Source organism: Condylura cristata, unplaced genomic scaffold (genome assembly GCF_000260355.1).
Source record: "Condylura cristata isolate star-nosed mole 26May11 unplaced genomic scaffold, ConCri1.0 scaffold00015, whole genome shotgun sequence".
Classification (NCBI taxonomy): domain Eukaryota; kingdom Metazoa; phylum Chordata; class Mammalia; order Eulipotyphla; family Talpidae; genus Condylura; species Condylura cristata.
Genome location: NW_004567116.1, coordinates 397,179 through 417,488, shown reverse-complemented (window position 1 = coordinate 417,488; position 20,310 = coordinate 397,179). Strand labels below are relative to the sequence as shown.

The following is a 20,310-nucleotide window of genomic DNA, read 5'->3' as shown; positions in this document are numbered from 1 at the left end:
TTCATCGATCTGCCTGTTCTGCTCCCCGCTCTGTCTCTGGTGAATCATCTCACCGCCCCTGCATCTCTGGCCTGTACCCAGTTCTGTATGCACAAATAAGTAAATCTTAAATATATATATGGAACATTACTTAAATAAAACATTAAAACATGTTTTTTTAAAAAAAATCCCACACACCACAAGTTAATGCCTCAGGCCCAGGGGCCTTCTCTGATGAAACCTGCTGACATTTCTGGGAGAACTGAGCTGTGTACAGATGCTGCAGAGAATTGAAAAGGAGGCAGTAGAGCTCGTCTCCCTCGGGGCTCACCTGTGCCCTGATGCCGAGACTGACGGGGCATCTGAGGAAAACGGCTGCTTCCGCTCGGGAACACCGGCGTGGGGTCTCCTTCCGAGCCTTCAGCAAGCAAATCAGCAAGCATGTAGCTGAATCCTAAGAGCTCTAAGCAAATTGGGAGGAGAAGGAAATTCCTTAAATTTGATTCGGACTTCACGACTGATCTGTGCCTGCCATCACACTCGGCGGTGAAAGACTGCCTGGTGTCCGCCAAGAGCGAGCTGTCTGCTTTCACTTCTTTCCAGCATTGCGCTGTGGGGTCCAGCCACACCATCAGCAACACCTGGACTGGGAACCCAAGTACAATGCAGAGTTCACAGGCCTGGCCGACGACGCAGGGCAGCTCTTGGAACCCCCAAAACTGTGAGGCAGTTCTGGGGGTCTTGCAAGATTGTATGATACACAGTGAATAGATTGTTTATTCCGGGATCGTGTAGCAGCAGTTGGAATTACTTCACAGCAGCCACCTGTTAAATGCGGGCTGGGTCTGACAGAAGTTGTGCAGAACCTTCATCCTGAAAACCCACACAGCTGAGAGAAGCCAGAGCCTCGGCCCTCAGTTCGCTGCGACCCAGAATGGCCCACATGATTTTCATAAAGTGAAAAATTAAGGAGTCGCCATTCTGATGGCCAGATTCTGCAATGGAGACTCCGGTAGTGAAGACAGGGAGACATGAGGGTAGAGTCGGTCGGTGTCATGCAGAGACCGCGGCTTGGCCGGAGGCGCGGAGGCGTCGAGGAGGATGGTCTCCCAAGCAAGTAGCTTGACGACGGCAGGAGCCGGGGGCACCTGTCTGGGATCGAGTGAGCCCACCTGCTCCACTTCCCGCGCATGTGTGCGCCTCAGGTCTGAGCGTGAAGCGTAAGCTTGTGCTAGAAAACCTGTGGCCGTGGCTTAGGTAAGGACTCTGCTACTCTGCAAAGACGGTGCTCGCAGGATGGCAGGGCGGCCGCCTCTGGAGAAGGCGTGGCTGCAGAGCTCACGGGCGTGCCGTCGGTGTGCGGAGCCTCGTAGCTGACGGGGAGGAAACCGCTAGGCCGGTTCTTAAGACGCACGTCAGATGCGCAGACACTTCAGAAAAGAAGGAATGTGGGTGGCACGGAGCAGGCAAGGTGCTCAGCCTCCTGGGCCAGTTCCTGCCAGCGCGAGACACCCGGAAAGTCACCTTGTAGGCTTTGGGGGCTGGCGCCGTCCCCCAGCAGCCAGGCCGGTGTGGTCCCGTGTGACCTTTGGAGTGGCCTGCACTGAGCTGCAGCACTACATAGTGGGGTTCTGTTTCTCTTCTCTTAGCTCGGGGAGCACGGACAGTGAGGAAAGTACAGACTCGGAAGAAGAAGACGGAGCCAAACAGGACTTATTTGAGTCCAGCAGCGCCAATGCGGAGGACAAGATGGAGGTCGACTTGAGTGAGCGTAAGTGCTTCCGCAGCCCTTGCTGTGTTCCCGTCCGGCTTAGAGAATGGGCGTCGCAGCCCCTGGGCCCGAGCTGCCTTCCCGGGGTGGACACGTGGCAGCCGCACCTCTGCCGCAGCCTCGCTCCTGGGCGGCCATGGCACTCTGCTCACTGCCCCGCCCGGCGGCCGGCTGCGGAGAGGAGTCGCAGGCGCTGGGGGGCAGAGAAACCGGAGCGGTGGGGACTGGAGCGCGGCCGCGCCGGAAAGCCCTGAAGACTGAGGGCCTCGGCGTGTGGCGTTTATGCCGAGAATTTATCAGCTGAGCGCTCTTTGTCCTGTTCCTTACTCAGATGTGCGTTATCTGTAGCTTTTGAGACAGACTGTTAGCTTGCATGTAGAAGTTTCAGTAAAGCTGTAAATGAACCCACGGACTCCCCAGCAGCTGGCTTCGGGCCGGTCGCGCCTCCTCCCGCAGGTGGGCCTGCGCGCACTCGCTGCCAGGGCTGAGCCAGCACCGGGGCTCGGCGACGACACCCCTCAGGCTGCTCGGACCTGGCAGGGAGCCCGCATACCCGCGCCCCCTCTCGGCTCGCCCTGTGTGGGAGGAAGCAGGCATTTCTCACGCCGACACGCCCTCGTCGAGCTCCTGTGGCACCATGTGCAGGGGCACCTGTGGCCTCGAGGGGCTGTGGATGCTTAGTGCTCCGGAGCCAAAGGGTGACCCTTGGGGCCAAAGGAGCGCAGTCCACGTGGAGGGCAGCCCGAGACCAGGCCGAAGGCCAAGCGAGAATTCTGGTGTCAACATGCAGTGCTGCTCCCGAGGACTTACCACCGCTGGCGTGTGCACTGGCGTTGCTCGTGGCGAGGGCAGGGGCGCTGGGGAGGGAACACTCTGGAGAGCCGCAGGCACTGCACCGCAGACAGGGTGAGGGCTGCTGGGGCCAGCCGAGAGTCTGTGTGGCGGGCTTGGGGTATGGGATCAACTTCAGCACGGGGGGGCGGGGGGAGCCCCGGGGCCGGTGGACATGGGTGTGCTCTGTCTAGACCTCAGCGGAGGGCACACCCCGTGACGGCCACAAGCCCCTAGGGCCGCGTCTCCGGCAGAGCCAGTACCTACCCCCAGCCCCTCTGTGCCGCTTGCTGGCCCCGAGCTGCTCTCCGCCTGGGGTCCTGTAAGTGCAGTCGCGGCACGTCTGTCTCCCATGCTGGCTGTGTCACACAGGTGCACACGTCCTCCGGGTTCAGCGCAGAGCTGGCCGGCAGGCTGTCAGCCAGGACCCCCACTTCCTCTTTGGGCTTGATTCATTCATTTGGCAAGGCTCACAGAACCCAAAAAGCACTTCAGTTACAGCCACCAGCTTACTACAAAGGATCTTTTGAAAGATAGAAATGAACAGCCAGCTGGAAGAACAGAACAAGACCAAAGGGTGCCAGGTCCGGGGGCTTCGGTCCCCGTGGGGTTGGGGCTCGGCCCCCTCTTCTCCCCAGCTTGGGCTTTCTCCAGAGACGCCATTAGGTGGGAGTTGCTGGTGAGATGGCCCGGCCCCTGCTGCTGTACCTCCTGGGACGGAGGCGGGTGGGCCCCAGGAGGCCAGCTGAGTCCCCAGCTCTGCCCATCTCCCGAGGCTCCCAGAGGACATCCATGGCTGCGATCCCGAGGCTTCTGGCCTTAGGGGAGCACGAGCCAGGCAGCCCCCCGCTGCTTGTGGCGCACCAGGCTGCCGCCCTCCGTGAAGGTGGGGCCGGCTTGGGAGGCGCTGAGGCTGTTGCCGTGACTGCCATTAAAGAGCCGACCTGCTTTTTTTAATAAAGCTTAGAATTTCAGGTTCACAGTCACAAATTGTGCAGGAAGTGACTTTATACCCTTCACCGGCTCTCTCCACAATGTTAGCATGACCCTGGTATATTTGTCCAGAGTAAGACGTGAACGTTGTTTTCTTCCACATGTGAAAGACTCCCCTCCTGTCGCTGTTTCAGTCAGAGCTGCCGAGGCCTAAAGGAAGCGGCTGCACTAGGCGGCGTTGCCGTGCGGAGTGAGACAGCTTGGCACGGCACGGTGGTGGGTGGGGATCCCTGTCCCTGTCCTGCTGTTTTCCTTACTGCTGCCAGTCTGTTCTTGAAAGACACCTTGTGTCACACAAAACTGCTAAAGTATCCACTGTCTGAGTGAAATCCCCCTTTCAGCACCCAGCTGGTCGGCCAACTTTGATGTTCCCATGGAGACGACCCACGGTGCCCCCTTGGACTCTGTGGGGTCGGACGTCTGGAGCACGGAGGAAGCGATGCCCACTAAGGAGACGGGCTGGGCTTCCTTCTCCGAGTTCCCGTCCTCCCTGAGGTGAGCCCACGCGCCTCGGCGGCTCCAGTGTCTGGGGGGCGCGGTGATGGTGTTTTCACAAGAAAGGCCAGCATGTGCTCTTCGTCTGGGGCAAAGTGGGGGGGAGGCAGCCCCGGATGTTAGCTGGATGCCTAAAAGATGGCAGCGTATTGTGCGCCCCCTCTGCCCGGGGCGTGGCGGTCGGCGCTGTTGCCGTGTCCTTGTCGCGAAGGTGGCCTGCCCCTCGTTCCTCGCCACCTCGCACTTGAGGGGTCGTCGGCCAGCTTGCGTGGCTGTGCGCTGTTTTGTTTTGCCTACTGAAAGATCAGGCCCCCCACACCCCATTTGAAAGACTTGGTTGCGTTCTCTGTTCTAACAGGTGATGAGACGTGTCCCGATGACGGGGGGGCGGGGGGGCGCAAGCTTCGAGACTGGCAGTTAGCGCGAGACAAGCCAGAGGGCAGCTGGGACCCTCACCGCCTGGCCACGTTTTAGCAACAGTGGCCAGAATTTGCTCTGAGGGGTTCAGTGAGATTTGGTGGGGGCATCGCCCAAGGTATTCGGATGCAGGTGAACGCTGACTCCACCCGCACAAACCCGCCCGGCCTCTAGGCTCTTGGCTAGCCGTGTGGCCGCTCCGGGGACGGGGCTGTGCCCAAGGGGAGCCAGGACAGCGAGTGTGACGCCGCACACAGGGCATCCTTAACTAGCGCTCGGAGCCTGGAGGTTGGGTGCGACGTGTGAGCCGGCCAGGAAGCCTCTGGGCAGACCCTCGTGACCTGCCCTGCTGGCGAGCGAAGCCCCCCGGGCCCCAGCGGCCCTGCCTGGCGCGGCCTCTGCTCTGCTTGGGCTGCTGCTGGCGCCCCGGCGGCCTGGGCTGGCTGCAGCGTGTCGGCGAGAAGCAGCCAGAGAAGCCCTGTTGCTAACTTCTGCATGTTCTCTCTCCTCCAAGCACGAAAGACGCTTTGAGAAGTAACTCCCCGGTGGAAATGGAAACCAGCACTGAGCCCGCGGGCCCCCTGGCGCCCAGCGTCCCCGCCCTCGCTGTGCAGCCGGAAGGTGGGTGCGGGCCTGGCGTGCCCGGCTTTAGCTCTGCCCTGGTTTTCCGGGTCTAAGCACTTGTCTTTGCCTTGCGACTTCACGAAGCTGTTCTTACCTCTTGAGCTCAGGAGCACAGAGGACACAGGGAGATGAGGCCTTTTGTCTTTCTGTGCCAGAAGCACAGTGTTTAGACCCCAGGAGTTGGGTTAGGTTATGCAGTCCCGTCAGTGCCCCGGGAAGGAAACTGAGGCCCAGAGGGAGGAATGTTGCGCAGGACTCAAGAACATTGAGGCAGGACTAGAGTGACCAAAGCCAAAGCCTCAGTGTCCCGCCCACCGCACCCAGGCCTTCGTCCCTTGGAAAGGCCGCGCCGGCACGGATGTGCCTGGGCACGTTTCAGGCTGGGGCTGTGTGTGTCCTTGCTCCGCGAACAGATGAAGTGGTCAGGGCTGTGCGGGTCCTGTTACTGGAGACGCTGCTGCTGCCTGACCCTGACCTGGTTCAACAGCGGAAGCTTGGGAGGCTGGGGAGGAGGAGGCCTGTGGGGGAAGGGGTGCAGGCGGCCGGGGTTGGGTGTGCCAGGGCGAGGAGGCCAGCCCTTCGACAGCACGGTGCCAGGGCCGCGGGGCGGGGGCGGGGAGGCCTCGCTTACCCCCCACAGGGGCTGCCAGGGCAGGCGGGCGGGGCTGCGCCTAACGTGCAAGGCCCATGTAGAGAAGGGCGCTCTGCCGGCTCTGCACACGTGCCGTCAGCTGCGTGTCCTTCCAGCCCCAGGCAGCGTGGCCATGGAAGCCAGCTCAGACGGAGAGGAGGATGCGGAGAGTGCAGACAAGGTAACTGAGACAGTGATGAATGGCGGCATGAAGGAGACGCTCAGCCTCACTGTAGATGCCAAGACAGAAACCGCGGTCTTCAAAAGGTAACCAGGGCTTGCTCGCTCGGCCACTCCAGGCCGTTGGGAGGATGGTGGGGCAGCCTCAGGTGTCGGCAGGCCTGTGGCGCCTGTCGAGAGCCTCGGTGACTCACTGAGGACAGGGAGAGCTCGGTCCCTAGTGCCTGCCACGCAAGGCCTCGTGTGCTCAGGACTGACCGGCCAGGGTCTGGTTGACTCAGTACAAAAGTGTAAAAGCCGACAAGTCTTTATTCGTATACGAGTTGAATTGTTCATGGGCTACAAGTCTCAGTCCATGAAGAGAGGGAAAAAATATTTGGAATTAACCTTATTTCTAAACTCAAAACAAAAAGGAATCACAATAGAAATCACAAAGTTAAAACTGAAAGCGCTGTGGAAACTGGCTTGCGGGCCGCAGCAGACTAGCTCATCTGCCACTCCAAGGCGGAGGTCACGGAGAGAAACTAATCCTAAGCTGGTCTCCTGCTCCGAAGACTCGCGCTCAGAAGTGCGAGGCTTGACGCCAAGCCCGCACCAGGGCTCCAACTCACACCACACGAGTGTGGGACGGTGCAGCATTGCCGACACCGCCAAAGGTAATTCACAGGCAGATAAAGGATAAAACTGTTTGGACCTTCAGCAGCTGGAGAAAAAACATCTGGTCAAAATGAAAGGCTTTTGTCTCTTCGTGGCCTCCCAGGAATAGGAAAATAGCTACTTGAAACAGATTTTTAAAAGATCTACTGAAAATCTGCAGTAGATTCGTTCTTAACACTGAGGCTTTGAGGAGTTACTCAAAGCCAGACAGTGGACCAGTAGTAATGCTTATCTAGCTCGCTGGTGTTTCAGTGAATTTAATAAAATACATGCTATAGAAATTGGAAAGAAACAAAATGCTTATTGCTTAATTGCAGATTATGGTTTTATACATGATAAATTCAGTTGAATCCATGGGCCAGTTTTACAATTACTAGAAAGCTCACGTCAACTGGGTGTACATTCAATCAGTTGCATCCTGCAAACCAGTAACGGTGTGCTTTTTTTTGCATAGAAGAACTGGGGTACAGGCCAGATGTGGGGAGAGGGGTGAGAGAGTTCACCAGAGTAGGAGGCAGAACAGGCAAGTTGACTGAAATCCACTGCTGAGGGAGCAGTGGGGAGACAGGAGAGGTCTGCTGTGCCCTGTGGTCACCGCCCTGGCTTGTGCTGCAGGGGCTGCAGACAGCTTCATAGTCCTGCGCTTTAATCCGCTGAGCCACCAGGGACAGCCTGGAGAAGACCTGTTTTAACCTTAAGACAGCCAAACCATAAAGGAAAAGTTTGGTAAATATGACTTAATTGTTTGTATTCTAGAAATAGGGTCAAATGCGAAAAAAGTAAGCCACAACCACAGAGTGATTCGGGAGCCAGGATGTAGGAGGACCCTAATATCAATAAGAAAGAGACCCTCTAGCAGTAATTTTTTTAGTGGGCAAAGGAAACAAGCCATTAGCTGGAGGGAAACAGATGAAGGCCCGCCCCTGCGCGTGACTCAGACTCTGAGCAGAGCCGGCATGGGGGTCTCCCGGCGTGGCGCACGCCCGACCAGGATACAGCGGCAGAAACCTCCCTTCTTGAGGGTGCGCTCGCATCGCCTGGCAGAGGTGCTGGCTGTGTCACGCCGGGTGGGGGTCAGTGCAGAGGGGAGCGCTGCACGCATCGCACCAGCCGTGGTGCCCATCTCTCTGCCACGTCAGCCAGGGAGGGCAGCACGGCTGCGGGGCTGCGGGCTTGAGTCCGCCACGAGGCCAGGTACGGGGCTCAGGAGAGACCAAGCAGCAGGCTCTTCGTGACTGTCGTTCCGAGACCCCAGAGTTTGAAAGCGCTGGCAGGAACAGCCACGGAGAGCTGCCCGCAGGGCCACTCCTGCGCCGTGGGCAGCGCCGAGACAGACGCCTGCCCCGTTCACCTTCGCCTTCAGGCCGGCCTGCCACACTTCACAAAAGGCACCTGAGAAACATGCTGTACAATTGATATGAAAAATGAAGCTTCGTAAGTCGCCGAGGAAGCCAGAAGGGAGGTCACAGCAGAGGCCCGCCCTCGGCCCTGCCCCAGAGCCGGTGTGAAACCGTGAACATGCGAGAGGCCACAGGAGGCACCCGGCTCTCGGGCGAGACCTCGGGACTGGCGGCTGGGGGCAGCGCGGTGGCCAGGCCCTGTGGGGAGGACCGCAGTTCCCAGCGCGCTCGCAGGCTGAGGAAGGGGTCGGGGGGGGCCACCATGTGGCCGGGCTTCCTGACCTGGTCACAGGAAAGGGCAGCTTTTTTAAAACGAAACTTAAAAACCTTCAGGAACTAAACCGAACCCCTGCAGCATAGAGCCGGGTCGTTTCTGGGTGACAAGCACTGTGGCCGAATAGGGACTGGCTGCAGATGCGCAGGTGTGATGTCTCAACACGGCAGGACTAAGGTTAGTGTTCAGGGATTCCTGTAGCCCAGGAAAAGACAGGAAATCTGAATTGAAATGGGCAGAAGAGTCAGCTTACAGCAGAGCAGCCAGATGGGCAGAAGGGTACTCAGAACGCATTCGTTACCCGGCACCTCCTGCGAGACCCCTGGGCTGGAAAGGGGAGCGCTGAGTATTGGGGTGGAGACCGGGTTGGGTCCAGAGGGCGGCGGGGTCAGATGACGCCCTTTATTTCAGCTCCTGGACGTGGGCCCTGAGGAGCGGCAGGCTGTCCCTGGGGCTGTGGGGTGGGAGACGGCTGGCGCTGTCCCCGAGAAGCCAGGGGGCTGGGGAGCTGACCGTAGGCCCTGCCCTGGCAGCGAGCATGGGCCATCGGTGCAGGAGATCTGGGTGTGCCCAGGCCTGTGTGCCGGGACACAGAGCACAGTGGACACCTGGAGCAGTGAGTGGCCGCTGGCCCGCACTGTTTCAGAGGTCAGTGCATTTCCTGCTTAGAAATCGCCCCAGTGCCATCTGAGGCCATCTTAAAGTCAGTGTTCTATCACAAGTCCAGGTCAGTGCAGCGCTCAGGGTGAAGCACCACCGCCTTGCCGAGCCAGAGGGCCGGCGTGAAAGCGGAAGGCTGGGCACCACCGTCTCCAGCTCTGCGGCCGCCGAGGGGCGTGTCGCCTTGTCTCCCAGCTCAGCCAGCGGGAGAGGCAGCGGCCTTGCGGGTCCCGGGTGTCGCACCCTCTGCCTTCAGGGTCCGGCCGGACTCCTCCTCCGTGGTGTCTGTGGTTCTCACGTGTTGCTGGAGGGCAGCCTGGGAAGTCCGGCCCAGCTCAGGCTGTGGGGCCCTCCCACACGATCCAGCTGGTGGGTCTGTCCTGCTGGCTGTTTAAATGGGGGCTCAGCCCGCAAGCGAGATGCTCTCACTAAAGACTCATTCCTCCAAACAGGTCCGTGTGACACCCCACCGGGTCTGCAGTTCCGCTCTGCAGTCGTGGACATGTTATTCCCCAAATTCCTCATTTATAGGAGTATTCTGAAACTCTTGTACATTTCTTTTTCTGTTTTGCACACTTGGCTTCAGAGTGTTGAAATCCTATCGGTATGTACGGGCCGGGGCCGCCCCTCACCAGACAGCGCGTCACACCGCCCCTCGCTCCCGCCGTGTGTGCCTCCCGTGTGCCGTCCGTGGCCCCTGTGCCCCCCACCCCCCCGAGCATGCGCACCCAGGGCCTCCACTCCATGGCGCCATGATGTCCGAACCATCTGCACGTGCCCTCGCCCCCGCCCGGCCCCGGCGCTGGGGTCTCACGCCCCGTCCCCCTCTTTACTGCAGTGAGGAAGGAAAACTGTCTACCTCTCAAGATGCTGCTTGTAAAGATGTGGAGGAGAGCCCCGAGACGGCGGAGGCAAAGCCCGCGGCCCCCCGGCCCCCCAGCAGTAGTCCAGAGCAGAGGTAACACCCCACTTCCCGGGACACCCCCCCCCCCCAGTGCCTGTTGTCTCCTGGGAGCTGGGAGGGAAGTCGGCCTCTGGGGGTGGGGGTGCCGGATAACTCAGAAGTGACAGTTCTCTCCTCCCCTGGCTTTGGGACGTGCTGCCGTCTACGTCTCTAAGAATCCTGGGAACGCAGGGTTTTCTGGCTGCTGAGCTTCCTGGCCTTCCTCTTTCATGAGGCCTGAGGCCGACGGCCAGCCCTGCGGCGTAAGGAGCTGGCGCTTCAGACACGTGGCTGGGTAGTCTCACCACTCACTTGATCCCCGATTGGTTTTGATTTCTCAGTGTCTTTACCTTGGCTGCAGATTCTGCTGCCAGGGCTGGGTGGTTTGCATGTGGTGGTGTCTTTCAGCTTTTCCCTAGACTGAGCCGGTAGTCTGAGGGATAGGCCAGCAGGTGGAGCGCAGGCCACCCTCACCCTCTGCGGGCTGACGACAGGAGGTGAGGTCCCGCCTTGGACGACGGGACCTTTGCTCAGCTCGTCTAATATCCATTGAACTGCGTCGACGTGTGTATGCCCCTTCCGTAGGGGGCGAAGTGGGGCACCAGGGACAGACCCTTCGGCCTGCGCTTCCCTCTGCGCCTGAGGCCTCGCCGGGGCTGGCAGGGGGCGCGCTCGGCCCGCTGGTCAGGTCTGTTCCAGCACACAGCACCTGACCTCGCTGCCCTCCCCCTTCCTGCCGGTTGAGGCCAGAATGGGGTTTGCTGCGTGAGGTGGCGGGCCGGTCTCTGAGCTCTCGGCTGTCTGGCGGCTGGCCTCTACTGGGTTCTCAGATGCCTTGTCCAGAAGGAAGCCGCCGCAGGGCTAGCCTCGCTGGGCTCCCGGTGCCGGCTCCCGCGGCTCCGCAGCCGGGGCCTGGTCCCCAGGGAGCCGCGCCACTGCCCTCGGGTCGTTTCCCTGCGTTTCCGCCGTGTGCGGTCTGTCATCCCACGCCGACCTGCTAACCCTCCTGGGGTCACTGGCCCCCGTTCACGGGGGAGAAAACAGTGAGGGAGATTGAGGAATTGACTTCAGGTCAGAGTTTATAGGTGAAGGCAGCCACGCCGCCCGCTGTGTCGGGTCCAGAACTCTCGGGCCCACGTCTGGGACACCGAGAGTCCGTCACGCGCATCAGCCGTAGGAGAGCGGTGCGCCGAGCAGACTTGCTGGGTCTTGCTGGCCGGTGTCCGAGCACCGATGTTGAGTGTGGTCAGGCCGGCGGGGTCCCTGGGCCGCCCCACGCTGCTGCGCCCGCCGCCTGCCACTCCCTGTGTCAGCCTGGCGCCTACTCGCCACCCAGGTCTGCTGGTGGGGCGCAGTTCGGGCCTTCCTGCTTGTGTTCCCGACGGGCTTCTCTCATCCACTGAGCAGCATGACATGAAGTGCACATTCCAGCCTCAGCTTCTCCCTTGTCAGGGAGTTGCCCCAGGAGCAGCCCCCTGGTCCAGCCTCTGCCAGAAGCCCCTGTTGCCAGCAGTCGCCCCCCCTCCCCCAACTTGGCCTTTTGTTTTCCTTCCCCAGTGGCAGGCTCCATTTTTCCAGTGAATTTTTTGTGGCTCTCAGTATCTGGGATAGATAGGTGCGGATAGCTCCGCGGCCCACCTGGAGCCTGCCAGCGCCCCTGCAGCCTCCCTGGCGCAGCCTCGGCCACCACACCACGCTCCTGCCGTCGCTTTCCGTCAGCCCAGTGCCGAGCACCCTAAGCTCATCCCAGACCTCGGGCAGAGGCGCTCCCTGCCCCGCGGCTGGCTCGCTCGCCCGCCCGCCTCTGCCTGCGCCTCAGAGCCCCGTGTCTTGCTCCCTAGGACTGACCAGCCCAGCCTGCCGGGCGACACGGCGGTCAACGGCCCCGTATGATGAGCGACGCGCTGCTGACCGAGGACTGCAGACGCCGCCACGGGGGCTCTGGGGCTCCCTGCCGCCACACCGCCACCGCTGCACCCACTCTGCAGGGGATCAGGACCAGCAACCTTCATCTTCTAGATCCTAAGACGTTGTACAGAGAGATTCAGAGTGTAAAAATATTGCACATTGACAAATACCAAGAATTTTTGCGTATGTTTATATTGTATTGTTCTAAATAATGGGCGGCCTGTGAAATAAGACCTTGCCGCCCGCGCAATGATGAATAGTGGTAATACTATAGTTCAAATGGCTGTAAGAATAGTTTTATAAAAGTGATACACAGATCTATTGTATTTGAGACATAACTATTTGACGATTATTAGTGTGACCAAAGTATTAGGCAGTTTTCCTACATTTTCCACCTTGTACAAAATTCGGAATTCATTTTTCCTCCAGGCTGGCAAGGAGTTGAGGGGCTGGGTGCCCTCAGTGCTGTTTGCTGCTCTGGCTGACAGACGTGATTTTGAATCGGAAGTATTCGGTGTTCTTTTTATAACCCGTTTTTGATTGGTACCTGTTTTCTGTATTGTTTAAAACGGATCAAAAACGTAAGTCTATTGGTAGAGATTAAGTATTTATTGCTACAACTTAGCTGATAAATTGATGTTATTGTAAAGCCATATGTTCTGTTAAAAGTCTCGTTTGCTTGACATGATTCTTCTGCAGGTGAAACACTAGGGTATTGGAGTGTACATGGCTTGTGGTTTGGGTTTTTTTGTTTGTTTTTCGTTTTCGTTTTCGTTTTGTTTTGGTGGCTCATCTGCCTTTTTAACCCATTCACCAAAATGTCCCTGACAACAAGCATCACCAATGAACATTTCAGAGCAGTCGCGTGTCTCACACACCGGCGGGCCAGCTGGCACGGCTCAGGCTGCCAGCCGGCGGGGCTGCTCGGTCCCGGCGGGCCCCGCGCAGCCGCCCCGAGTGCGTGAGGGCGCCCTCAGATCTCAGCCAGTGTGTTTTTTTAGGACTGGTTTGTGTATATATATAGTGATTATGGATACTAATTCAATGTAATTTATAATTTTCTATGTCACAGCCTTCTCAAACAGCTGAAGCAATATATTGTATATTGCCATATCGTCTGGTGAAAGGGTTAAATTACTTCACCTCTTGCACTTTTAGATGCAAATCAGTTTTTCATTTCTGTAATAGAAAGCTATTCACGTATTTTTACATCATTTGTTTTTCCTGACCAGTATTTAAAACCAAAAGGATATTCTGAAAAAATGGCCAACGAATTTTTTAGAAACCGCATCCCAAGCAGCGTGCCTAAACATACATTGCACACGGAAATAAAAATCAGACGTCTGGCGCCTTCTTTCTCCCTCACGTCTCCGCTGTGAGCGCTGGAGATGCCCAGAGCCTGGCGTCCATCAGGGCCGGCTGCCACCCGGAGCCTGCCGCGGCGAGCTCCCCCGGAGGGACGGCCGCGCCCTGCCCTGCGCCTCACGCTGCGAGCCCCCGGGCGCCCCCATGTCCAGCACGCCTGGCCCTGTGCCCCAGTGCCACTGTCCCGCCCGGGGGCTCGCTCAGCCTCTCCGTGCCACCGAGGTGGCGCCGGCCGCGCGCCATCCGCTGCCACTGGAAGAGCTTCCGGGGGTTTCCCTTGGGGTCGTTTCCGCTTTGCTCGTGTCACCTGGCAGGGAGAGGACCGCGGGGGGACGCACCGAGTCCGCGGGCAGCTCCGCCGGCCCGGCGCGGCCCTCCTCCGTTTCTGCTGCGAGCTCTGTGTTGGCCATACTGGATCGTGAGACTAACAGATGTCTAGAATACAATACCTGTGTTAAAGATGACAGCAAATAAAGCCTGGCTCTTTGTTTCTAGATGTCTCTGCTGTCGCTGGTCCTTCGCAGCCAGTGTGGGCCGGATGCGCGAGCACCGTTGGTTTTTCAGGGGTCCTGGCTTCCGGCGGCTCTGTGGAAGCAAGACCTGTGCACGCGCTCGGGTGGGGCTGGGGGTCAGTGCCGGCTTCTCCTTGGCTGGGGGCTGCGCTCAGCTCGGCACGGGCAGAGCCTCCCCAGCCCGTGGCCGCCGCAGCACTGGGGGTTCTTTGTCCCACGCGCGGCCACTCCGTGCACCTGTTGGGCGTCTGTCACCCACAGGCCGGTTGGTCGCCAGGTCTCTCGCCGCTGGTCTCTCCACCTGGAGTCTGCGGCCACCCGCTGGCCAGTCTGCTTAGCAAGGGCGTGGGCTGTGGCCAGGCCTGTGCTCACACCCCCTCAGCCAGTGGGAAAGGGGGCACCCAGCTCCCCTGTCCCGCCAGATGGGAAACGGCACGTGAACGCTTCGTTGTGCTCACCACTGCCTCCCTCGGCCCCACGGGTCGCTGCCGCCTGTCTGACTCCTGGCCACGGTCCGGGGGACACGTCCGGTCACTCGGGAGAGGCCTCCCAGCGCCTGTGTGGACGGGCGAGAACACAGAGCCTGAGAGACGCGCGGCAGGCGACGTATCCCTAGGAGGCCCAGGTGCCAGAGGGCGTCGGGCTGCTGGAAAAACCGAATTCTGCTGCTCTTCCTAGTGAGTGGGCCATGGCGGCCAGGGAAGAAACGCCTGCGTCCCGGCCAAAGGCCATGGCCAGAAAAACACAGACGTAAGAAGGAAGACCCAGCGGAGCGGGAGATGAACAGGTCGTCACAAAGAGAATGACTTGAGCCGGTCCTCACCCAGGAAATGACGGCCTGTCGGGCCGCAGGGCCTAGCCGAGGGGGCACCAGCCAGAAACCAGAGCCAGCTGCCCCTGGGGGACGGAGGGCGGCTGGGCACGAGGAGGCGCTGGGTTTCTGAAGGGGAAGTGCGGCGTGGAGCAGGCGCCCGCGTCTTCCTAATGCCCAGCCCCGTGGGGATGGACATCCGCTGCTGGCCTTCCCCGACACAAGGCCGGCGTTGGTCCAGCACTGCCTGTGACCAGGCAGGGGTGACCGCTGGGGGTGCAGTTCGGGAGGCACCCAGCCCTGCCCGTTGGTGAGAGGGCACTTGGAACCACTCGCTGTGCGCACCTCCAGAGGGACTGCCGCGGGCTGTGCCTCTGGCTGGGGCGTCTCAGCGCCCGCAGGCTCCTGGCAGGGCCGGGTGAGGGACAGTGGAGGGGGCCTTCCTGGCACCTGGCAGCGTCCAAGTGCGACTTGGTTCGAGTTTCTGCAAGACGCACACTCTACCTGCCTCTCTGGGGCACGCTCAGAGGCCCTGAGCGTCCAGCTGTCTCTGCTGCCCCGCGGCCACGCCCAAGCTCCCCTCAGGGCCTCACTGCCGTCTCAGGTCCCCGAACGCCAGGCCGCTGGGCGGCGGGCGAGAGCGGCGGTGCCCGATGGGGCTCCAGGCGGCGGCCCCCGCAGCTGCGGCTCAGGCCGCGTCAGCTCCGAAGCGGTCGTGACCTCTCTGGCTGTCAGACACGCCGCAGCCGGAGGATAAAGCCAGGGGCGCGGAAACAACGCAATGACAGTCACGCGGCTCGGTCCACGGTTACTTGGCGCTGGTTTGGTTTCTCCGCTGACCTGGGCCAGGGCCGTCGTGCGCAGCGGGAGTGGGAGGCGGTGATGTGAGATCAGCCCCACACGCAGCCCATTGGGGGTTGCGCAAAGGGGCCCCATGCGGCCCCCAGCCTGGGCCCCGGGGACCTGCCGATCCCTCCAGGATGACACTGGGGCTCCAGCTGGAAGGAGGCAGACGAGGCCGGTGGCCCCGGGCTCACAGGGTGCCAGTGTCTGCCACTGCAGAAGACGGAGGACCCACGCCCCCCCTCCCCCACCTCCCCACCCCCGCTCAGCCAGCGCCCTGCCCCGGTAGCCAGGCCCGCAGCAGCCTCCGGGGGCCTCACCCACGAAGAAGGGTGGGCGACTGGCACTCCCGGGCCTCACGTGCACCCGGCCGCATGGGCTTCGGAGGCCCGGGCCCGCCTCCAGAGACCACACGCCAAGGGCCGGAGTACAAGTGAGAAAAAGTCAAAAACAAGGTGGTTTTGAGCCCAGCCCAGCACCGTGCGTGAACGCACAGCAGGTCGTCAGTCTGCCAAGGGGCTGCTGCGGAAGAGCCCCAAGGACGGTCCTCGCGTCCCTCCCCAGAAGTAGCAGCGCCGGCCAGGCCACCCACTCCCCCGGCTGGGCCTGGGTCGCCGCAGGGCCTCAGCCAGCCTCCTGCTCTGTGACCGAAAGGCCACACTTCTGGTGCTGACAGCATGGGGGCGCTGCCCGAGGGCCACCCCAGTGGAGGGCCCTGCCAGGGGCTTCTCCTCTGGGGTCTCCTTCCTCCTGGGGCCCCCTTCCTCCCCCTTCCTGGCTGGCCCCTCCTGGGGTCCCGGAGCAGGAGGCTTGCCGATGCAGACAGCTCCTCGCCGCCTCCTGATCTGTCTGTGCCGCAGGGTGACATTTCGAGGTCCAGTCAGCTTACAGCGAGCAGACGAACATGACAGGAGCTTCCTGGGCTTCCCACAGGGACGCTGCGCCCCAGAACAAGCCGCTCGCTCAGCCTCACTGCTGGAACATATTGGGGGTCAGCTCTGCAGACAAGGCCTGGGGGAGGGCTGGCGCCTGGCACACCTGCCCGGGGCTCGGGGCTCGTGCTGTCGGAATGGCCTGAGGGGCATCTCCCCAGGGACCCCAGGCCGACTCACCCTGGGCAGGGGCTGAGGGCGGGCCACGCCTTCCTGGTGTCCAGCCTACACTGGCAGGGGCTGCGGGCGTCTCCTGCAGCCTGTCCTCACCACGCCCCCCGCCAGGTCCCCAGGGCCTCTGCACCCGAGTCGTAGGGCTGAGGCCCTGGCTCTGCAAGGGGTCTTGAGGGAAAGGGAGGAGGGTGGCACAGCCCTGGGCCCCACAAAGCAAGCTGCAGGGGGCTGGGAGTCCAAGGCTCTGGGCTGAGTGGGCCCCAAAAACCAGGTTGCGGGGCTCTGAGGCCAAAGCAAGACCTAGAAAAGCTGGGGCGCTGGGGTGTGAGCCCCGCTCAGAGCTTTGGCGTAGGGTACAGCCAGACCTGAGTTGGCACAGCTAGCCGGCTCCCCACAGTGCAAGGGTGAGACTGGGGAGGGAGTGGCAAAGGTGGGGTCCTCCAGGGGGAGACCCCAGCTGCCATGTCTGGGCACTCGGGGCGCAAGACACCACTGACCAACTGCCCCCATGAGCCAATACCCTGGCTGCCCGGAAGAGCAGGTCCCAGTCTGGGCACCTGGCTGCCCCCAGTGGACCTCACATCAGCACCCGGCTGATGTCCTGCTCGGCCACCCCCTGGGTCACACGCGCACACACGGAAAAACCAGCGTTCATAATTGCTAAAAGGCAGGAAGAGCCCAAATGTCCAAATGAATGGAGAAACAGATGGGGAGACACACGGCGCGCTACTGGTCATAAACAGAGATCAAGTCAACAACAGACCCCAAACCGGATGAAGAACAGCAGGGCCCTGAGCAGACCTCTCCAGAGAACACACACGACTGATTAGCTCGTGAGAAGATGCTGCACACCACTCCTCGGAGATGAAATCCCAAACCACAGCCAGACCCCGCTGCACACCCGTTAGGTCGGCCGCGCTCAAAACCCTGGAGGAGGGGGACGCGCTGACTGCGACGAGGGCAGGGAGACGTCCGCCCGCTGCGCTCGGGGGTGGGAGCGCACAGAACAATACAGAGGCTCCTCAAGCCATTAGGAGCATCTAGCATGTGGCCCAGGAGCTCACATCTGCATGTAAACTCAAGAACGGAGAGCAGAGGTGTGAAGCGGCATCGGCAACCCCCCGTTTACGGCAGCCAAGAGGCGGAAGCCATGTAGCGCCGGTCTGTGGGTGAACAGATAGGGGAGATGCTGAAGCACGCGCTGGAATACTACTCAGCCCCGAAGAGGAGGGGCGGTGTCACACCTGCTTCAACATGGAGGAGACCCGAGGACTCTGAGCCGAGTGAGATGTCCACACCAAGGACAATGTGTCTGCTTCCGCTCGTGTGAGGACTCGGGTTCATAGAAATCGGGATGTGGGGTCTCAGGGAGGGCGGAGGGGGGCTAGTGTTCAATAGGACAGAGTTTCTGGGATAAAAAGCACCCTGGAGCTGGACGGTGGTGGCGGCTGCCCACCACGCAAGCGCCTGAGGCCTCCGAACAGAGCGCACAGAATGCTGGAGAGGGTCGGTGCGGGCTGTCACCGCAGCAGAAGGAAAGCGGCTCTCCCGGCCTGGGCGCTCTCGGGACCGGGACCGGCCCAGGACCGGGACCGGCCCAGGGCGCCACCCGGCAGAACCAAGGGCGGAACGTGGACCATTGAAGGGCCTCATGCTGGCTCAGCGGCACCCTCTGGCTGGCGCACCCCGCTACAGCCCGGCAGACCGCAGGCTCCCGGGTCAGGGCTCCCTGACTGGCAGGCTGGAGACCCCCAGTGAAGGCTGTGCTTTCATTTGACACTTCTGTGCCTTTCTCGGGGCTAAGTCCTGCCCAGAGCGTGAATGAGGCGGCAGGAAGAGCCCTCCGCCCCCTGTGCAGCGGGGCAGGGCCTGGGCCCCGTGGGGCCAGAGGCTTCCGCCAGCCCCCGGACTGCGTCCCCTGGGGCCCGGCACGAGGTGGTGAGGCCTGGGGCGTGGCCCTGGGCACCTGGCCCCTGGGTGTCCTGAGCCCCAGTGCGGGGATGAACCTCCCTCGGCCCCGGGAGCTGGCTGTGCCTTGGAAGGGTCAGTTCTCTAGAATGTTCTCAGCTCACATTCTTAATTCTGATGCAAATATTCCTAAATGTGTTTTGAATAGCTTCAAATGAAACTCAAATCTCGTGAGATGACGCCAAAGCAAATTCCAATATAAGTTTCCATTTGCCTCTAACAAGTTCAACCAGGAAAGCGATTTCCCAAATCAAAGCGGTTGGCCAGAGGCCAGCGAAGGGGTAAAGATGAAAGGGGGGGGCAGCTCAGTCTGGCCTGGCGCCCGGAGGCGCTCTCCAGGGGGAGGTGAGCCCCACAAAACAGACACCCCCAAAGAGCCCGAAGCCCGCTGCTGGCCGAGGGCCCTGTCTGCAGCCGCACCCAGCAGCCCGCCCTCACGGACGTCAGGGCCAAGTCACCCACACCGGGGAGTCAGGCGGGCCGGGCCGCGGCCTTTCTCCTGGTTGAGCAGAGGCGAGCGCTGCCCCTCGTCCCCTCCGCAGTCAGAGCGCACGGAGGGCGTCCTGGGGGGCGCTGCTGGGACCCCGGCAGGCTTGAGTGGGCCCTCAGCCTGTGGGGGCCGCCTTCCAGCGCCCCTCCAGCGCACCCCCCCAGAGCCCGTTCCCACCGTCAGGGCCGCACCTGCCCTCCGCGGCGGTGTGGACAGAGCCTGCGGGGAGACTGGGCCGAGGCCCCAGCCCGGGTTTCCCTCCGCGCACAGCGGTCCAGGGGGGCGGGACAGCGGAGGGGCCAGAGCTCAGGGGAGGCCCCGCACCTCCAGCTCGGCCTGCCCGGCTGCGGTGTGTTGTTTGAGCCCGAGACGACCACACAGGCCACTGGGGTCGGTCTTGGCCCAGCACCAGCCCTCGGAAGGGCATCACCCGGGAGGAACAGGCCGCAAAGGCGGGGCGCGGGTGGGAGCGCCCCGCTCGGCCGCAGGCCTGTTCTGTCCCGCAGCCCCAGAGTCTTCGCCTCGAGGACAGACGCCGGCTGGCGTGAGCGTTAAGCGTGGCTGTCACGAGGCACGGGCTCGTCCCCACACTGATTTCGGGGCCTCCTCAGGAGGCAGGACTGTGCCCAGGAAGGTGCCAGCACCCCTGGCGCAACCACAGGGCGGGGCCCGTCCTGACCCCGCCTGGGACAGCGCCCCCCAGCCAGCCTGCCCGAAGGCAGAGCGCAAGGTGGGGAGCAGGGCCCCCCGCTGCAGGAGCCCAGCCAGTGTCCTGGCTGTCGCGGTTTGACGTAAGGAGGCTTCCGTGTGGGACCCAGGACCGCTGGGCGAGGCCCGCGGACAGCAGGGGGGTCCGGCGCTGTCCCCGGACCAGGAGGGGCGCGTGGGCCGTAGCCAGTTGGGGCTGGCCTGGGAACGGGGCTCAGGGTGAGCCTCTGGCAGGGAGCTGGGTCTGGGCCAATGCTGGGGTGACCGTTGCCAGCCAGAGGGGCAGGGGACGTGCCTCGGGGGGGGGGGCTCCCTGAACTCCTACCCGGAGGCTGTGTGTGTGGTGGGGTCAGCGCGGGTCCGGAGGGGCCAGTGAGCCAGGAAGGCAGCGCAGACAGCGGCCGCTTCGCAGTGGCTGGGGGATTATTTTTAAAGTAAAGTTCATTTCCCAAATGTTATTCAATTAGGAAAGCTGCCAGGCGTGGTGACGCTTTTCTTAAAAGGGCAGAAATAACCTAATAAGTCAAATTCGATTTGCCAGCTAGATCTGCACGGCCGAGGCCGAGAGGCGGGCAGAGCTGCGAGGCTGGGCGCAGGGCCCTGGGGGGGTCGAGCACCCCGCCCCGCCCCCCAGAAGCAGAGTCCAGGCGGAAGGTGCAGGCCCAGGGGCCCTGGCGCGCCCGGAGCACCCCTGCAGACACACGCACCTGCCGGCGCCCCCCACCAGCGTCCGCGCCCCCCACC

General features: G+C 61.6%; 1 protein-coding gene across 8 annotated transcripts in view; it reads left to right on the top strand.

Annotated features, from left to right (window-relative positions):
* The window catches only part of PPP6R3 (protein phosphatase 6, regulatory subunit 3), a 97,377-nt gene extending 84,260 nt beyond the window's left edge, over positions 1-13,117 (top strand). For 4 of the 8 annotated variants that reach the window (XM_012725402.1, XM_012725401.1, XM_012725400.1 and 1 more), the window contains 7 exons: positions 1,629-1,750; positions 3,916-4,069; positions 5,001-5,107; positions 5,858-6,008; positions 9,499-9,516; positions 9,751-9,870; positions 11,697-13,117. In XM_012725402.1, the coding sequence (XP_012580856.1) occupies positions 1,629-1,750; positions 3,916-4,069; positions 5,001-5,107; positions 5,858-6,008; positions 9,499-9,516; positions 9,751-9,870; positions 11,697-11,748 (724 nt within the window). In that variant the 3' untranslated portion in view covers positions 11,749-13,117. Of the gene's footprint in view, positions 1-1,628; positions 1,751-3,915; positions 4,070-5,000; positions 5,108-5,857; positions 6,009-9,364; positions 9,517-9,750; positions 9,871-11,696 lie in introns of those variants that run through there. The other 4 variants (XM_004682561.2, XM_004682560.2, XM_004682559.2 and 1 more) reach the window with 2 other exon arrangements.
* The last annotated feature ends 7,193 nt before the right edge of the window (positions 13,118-20,310 follow it).